At 54.4% G+C, this 5,608-nt stretch overlaps 1 protein-coding gene across 1 annotated transcript in view; it reads right to left on the bottom strand.

Moving 5' to 3' along the window:
• The window catches only part of ASMTL (acetylserotonin O-methyltransferase-like), a 16,058-nt gene that overhangs the window by 8,109 nt on the left and 2,341 nt on the right, over window positions 1–5,608 (bottom strand). The window contains exons 2-5 of the mRNA XM_010831399.1: window positions 4,918–4,986; window positions 2,576–2,640; window positions 1,896–1,957; window positions 529–637 (exon numbers count right to left, since the gene is read on the bottom strand). Of these exons, the coding sequence (XP_010829701.1) occupies window positions 529–637; window positions 1,896–1,957; window positions 2,576–2,640; window positions 4,918–4,986 (305 nt within the window). The remainder of the gene's footprint in view (window positions 1–528; window positions 638–1,895; window positions 1,958–2,575; window positions 2,641–4,917; window positions 4,987–5,608) is intronic.

The raw sequence follows: 5,608 nt of genomic DNA, 5'->3' as shown, positions 1-5,608 counted from the left end.
CACAGGGTTTCCCAGGTGGCGCTAGTGGTGAAGAATCTGCCTGCAACGCAGGAGACACGGGTTTGATCCCTGGGTTGGGAAGATATCCTGGAGAAGGGTCTGGCAGCCCACTCCAGTATTCTTGCCCGGAGAATCCCATGGACAGAGGAGCGTGGTGGGCTACAGTCCACGGGGTCACAGAGAGTCGGACACGGCTGAGCGACTATCACTGATACTGGGTGGGGAGACCAGCCCCACGGCAGCATCTGCCTGACCCGCCTGACCCATATGGGTGCCCTTTGCTGGGGGAGACAGCCGTGCTGTAGGGACAGGGGCGGGGTAAGATATCTTTCCATCCTTCCTAAGCACGCTGCCCTGCCCTGGACCCCTGGGCACGTGGCAGGCACAGGCCCCCAGTGCGGGCTCAGCCCCGGCCTGTCTCCTGCCCACGGCGGGCATTCAGCACCACGGTTCCAGACAGAGACTGGGTTCAGCACCGTGGCTCCGGACAGACTGGGTTCAGCACCGCGGCTGCAGACAGAGACTCACATGGGCTCCCCGCTGTCGATGTACTCCCACAGCATCTCCTCTGACAGCTCCGAGAACTTCACCGTGGTCTCCTCGTAGAACTCGGACACCTCAGTGTCCAGCTGACCATCTGCAAGGAAGTGTGCAGTGTGGTGAGGGGACGCAGCCGATGCCCGTGGGGGCCCGTGGGTCTAACCGTGTGAGCCCAGGAGGAGGCAAGCCTGATGCTGAAGCTGAAGCTCCAGTGCTCTGGCCACCTGTTGAGATGAACTGACTCACTGGGAAAGACCCTGATGCTGGGAAAGATTGAAGGTGGGAGGAGAAGGGAATGACAGAGGATGAGATGGTTGGAGGGCATCACTGACTCGATGGACATGAGTTTGAGCAAATTCCGGGAGTTGGTGATGGACAGGGAGGCCTGGCGTGCTGCAGTCCGTGGGGTCGCAAAGAGTCAGACACGACTGAGCGACTGAACAGCAACAAAGCCTGAGCTTTGCATGCGATTCATACACACACACAAATACACACACAATCATTAATAGGGCATAAAGGATTCTCCACTGTAGACAAGGGAAACAGAGAGAAAGAATAAAACAGAAAGTGAAGTAAAAGTGTTAGTTGCTCAGTCGTGTCTGACTCTTTGCGACCCCATGGACTGTAGCCCTCCAGGCTCCTCCATCCGTGGGATTCTCCAGGCAAGACCACTGGAGTGGGTTGCCATGCCCTTCTCCAGGGCATCTTCCCGACCCAGGGATCGAAATCCCGTCTCTTGTGTCTCCTGCGTTGCCAGGCGGGTTCTTTACCGCTGAGCCACCTCGGAAGCCCCCAGCAGGCTCCATGGTGCTCCTTAAACTTCACACCCACCTAGAACCTCAGAACAGGACTTATATGGAAATAGGGTCTCTGCAGACGTGATGAAGTGAAGGGTCTGAGATAAGGTTCCTCCTGGATGAGGATGCCCTAAACCCCATGACAGGGTCCTTCCTGGGGCTCAAATCTCTTTTAAGCTTTAAAAGTTATTCCTCAGGCTTTTTGTGCTTTAAAAAAAAAAAAATCTTTTCATCACGGTATGTCTTAATGCCCGCCAACGGGAGCCAAACTTCTCCACCGTTCAGACCAGAGAGCTCAAAGGCAGGCTCCAGGTGGGTCGTGTTGGACAAGGCGGACTGTCCCCCACACCCTACATGGGGTCTACTGGATGCTCACGATGAACCCCCATATTTCCACGTGGGACCCCAACGTTCCCAGGCCAGGTGGGAGGGCGGGCCCGCGTGGTAGCAAAGACAGGGACGCCCCAGGGCGCCCGGGTCCTCCACCGAGGAGCCCCGGCTGCTCCCACGGTGGCCCTGACTCCCAGGGGAGGTGGGGGATGCGGGCCGTCCAGGTACCTTTGGTGTAGCAGTGGACGATGGCCACGCCCGTGAACACGCTGTGCTCCTTCCCACTGAGCCTGCAAGACACAGCCGGGCCGGACGTGTGACTGTCCGGAGTATCTCTGGAATCCAGGGTGACCCCTGCCCACCAGCCCCACCCTCCTATCACCCGGGCTGTGCAATCACTGAGGAAACCATCCCAGGGGGAACTGTGAAGCTTCCCTGCGAGAGTGGTCACTGCGCTCAGAGAGGGGCTGGGGGGGTGGTCAGGCCACCTCACAGGACAAAACACAGGACCACGTGGACCCTGATGGGAGTGGCCGGCACCGCACAGAGGACCCGGATCCCGGCCACTCTGGGCCACCCCTTTCCTGGATCCCTGTGTGGTCCTGGGCGTGGACACTCAGCATGACTGAGCCAGGAGGAGACCCTGAATGTGGCTGGGTGGTGTTGGGAGTCGGAGCCCTGTTAAGAGTCGAGGTCGGTTCAAGGGCACGGCCTGGTCCTCTGACCTGAACCAGGAGGGGCGTCTATGGGAGACAGCGGACATGATGCCCGTGGCAGACACGGGGACGTGATGGGTGATGGGGGGTGGACAGACGGCTGATGAGCAGATGCTGATGGTGAGTGGACAGATGGCGAACGGCCCAGCCTCTGTCCCACGCGTCCCTGGAGGACCGCTGGGACCCACCCACCTCGACAGCATGCGGTAGGCGTCTTGCTTGTCCACCGGCTTCTCCAGGATCAGCCCCCCGACCGCCTGCGAGAGAAACACCACGGAGAGAGTTGCTTCTGCTCCCCGAGCTGCTCTGCACCAGCTGTGCCGTCCACCATTTTAGACTCATGTATTTTTTTTTAATTTAGGCGAGATTCGTATAATGTGACACTCATCATGTTAAATGAAACCGTGTGGTACATTTCCACTGTTGGGTGAGAGTTCCCGAAGTCTTTCATCTGGAACACGCCTCCCCACAAGCTGCTCTCCCCACCTCGTTCCCTAGCCCCTGACAACTGCTGATCTGATTCCTTCCTCAGTGGACTTCCCTATTCTGGATATTTCATACAAATACAGTAATATGTACCCTTCTGCGTCCGGCTTCTCTCAATGAGCACTGTGTGTTCGAGGTCCATCCACGTAGCCTGTGTCGGGGCTTCCCTCCTTTTCATGACTGCGTCATATTCCACCGTGTGGATGGACCCCCATGCTGCTTATCCATCCATCCACCTATCATTCTATTCATCCAAGCATCTACCCATCCATGCATCATCTATCCATCCATCCATCATCCATCCACCCATCCCTTTATCCATCCACCCATCCATTTATCCATCCAACCATCTATCTAGCCAACCATACATCAATCCATCCAACCATCTACCCAACCATCCATCCATGCATCTTCTATCCATCTATCCATCCATCCATTATCCACCCATCTATCCATCCAACCATCATCCATCCACCCATCCATCCACTCATCCTTCCATCAACCCATCTATCCATCATCAATCCATCATCTATTCATCATCCATCCAACCATCCATTTATCCATCTAACCATCTACCCAATTATCCATCCATCTATCCATCTATCCATCCATCCATTATCCAACCATCCATCCATCCATCTATCTATCCAACCATCTACCCAACCATCCATCCACCCATCCATCAACCATCCACCAATTTATCCTTCCATCCATCATCCATCCATCCATCCATTTATCCATCCACCCATCCATCTAGCCAACCACCCGTCAATCCATCCAACCATCTACCCAACCATCCATCCATGCATCTTCTATCCATCCATCCATTATCTACCCATCTATCCATCCAACCATCTACACAATCATCCACCCATTCATCCATCATCCATCCACTCAGCCATTTATCCATCCAACCAGTTAACCCAACCATCCATCCATGCATCATCCATCCATCCATCTATCCATCCAACCTTCTACCCATCATCCATCCACCCATCCACCCACCCATCCATCATCAATCCATCATCTATTCATCATCCATCCAACCATCCATTTTTTCATCCAACCATCTACCCAACTATCCATCCATCCATCTATCCATCCAACCATCTACCCAACCATCCATCCATCCACCCATGCATCAACCATCCACCAATTTATCCTTCCATCAACCCAGCTATCTACCCATCAACTCAACCATCCATCCATCTATCCATCCATCATCCATCCACCCACCCACCCATCATTTATCCATCCAGCCATCTATCCATCAATCCATCCATCTATCCATCCAACCATCTACCCATCCATCCATCCATCCATCCATGCATCTTCTATCCATCTATCCATCCATCCATTATCCACCCATCCATCCAACCATCTACCCATCCATCCATCCACCCACCCACCCATCCATTCACCCTTCCATCCACCCATCCATCAACCCAACCATCCATCCATCTATCTACCCATCCATCGTCCGTCGACACACACATCCAGGGACACTGCTGCCATGAACACCTCAGCAACGAGGCCCAGCATCCGTGGGCAATGCTCACCATCAGGCCAGCCAGGGTCTCAGACAGACGGCCATGACCAGCGAAACAGAGCTGCTCTATGGATCACTGTGATGACCCATCCAAAAGCCTGACTCTCAGCGGCCAAAACCCCTATCTTGGGGAGGTTCCTTTCCCCAGGTCCCGACCCCCCCAGCCCTGTGAACAGGACATTATTGATACTAGGATCTTTGCAGATGTAACAAAATTTACGAGGTCATACTGGAGCCAGGTGCGTCCTAATCCATGATGGATGGTGTTCTCGTAACAGGAGAGACACAGAGCAGAAGCCGCATGGAGACGGAGGCAGAGACGGGAGGGAGGCGGCCACCAGCCCAGGGACGCCCAGGAATTTGCAAAAAAAGCATCAGTAGCCAGGAGAGAGAGAGAAGCCTGGGGTGGATTCTCCCCAAGGTCTTACAGAAAGAACCTGCCTTCCCGAGGCCTGGATTTCAGTCGCCAGTGACACGGAAAGCTGGAAAGCAGACTCACCACGATGGTGTCGGCTCCGATGACCACGTCTGGGGCCCGCAGGTCCTTCTGCAAGAAACGCAGACTCGGCTTTAGGGGGGGGGAGCCTGTATGTCTTAAACATTTTCACATCACGACGCACGGCACACAGCATCACAGCTTATTTGTGGATCCAGTCTTGCTTTAGAAATCGAGACTGGAGTGTCCTCAAGACAACGATCAAGGGAGACAGTGAAAGTGAGTCACTCAGTCGTGTCTGACTCTTTTCGACCCCGTGGACTGTAGCCCGCCAGGCTCCTCTGTCCATGGGATTCTCCAGGCAAGAGTACTGGAGTGGGTTGCCATCTCCTTCTCCAAGGGATGTTTCCCACCCAGGGATCGAACCTGCATCTCCAGCATTAGTGTGTGGATTCTTTACCACTGAGCCACCATGGGGGCCCCAGTTATATATTACTGTATATAATTATGACTTCCCAGGTGGCTCAGATGGCAAAGAACCTGCTTGCAATGCAGGAGACCTGGGTTCGATCCCTGGGTCGGGATGATCCCCTGGAGGAGGAAATGGCAACCCACTGTAGTATTCTTGCCTAGAAAATCCCATGGACAGAGGAGCCTGGTGGGCTACATTCCATGGGGTCACAAAGCAGAGTCGGAAATGACTGAGCAAATAACACTTCACACTTTCATGCTGCTGCTGCTGCTAAGTCACTTC

The sequence above is a fragment of the Bison bison genome, unplaced genomic scaffold, assembly GCF_000754665.1.
Source record: "Bison bison bison isolate TAMUID 2011002044 unplaced genomic scaffold, Bison_UMD1.0 scf7180017859754, whole genome shotgun sequence".
Taxonomy (NCBI): Eukaryota; Metazoa; Chordata; class Mammalia; order Artiodactyla; family Bovidae; genus Bison; species Bison bison.
This window is presented reverse-complemented; position numbering and strand designations above follow the sequence as displayed.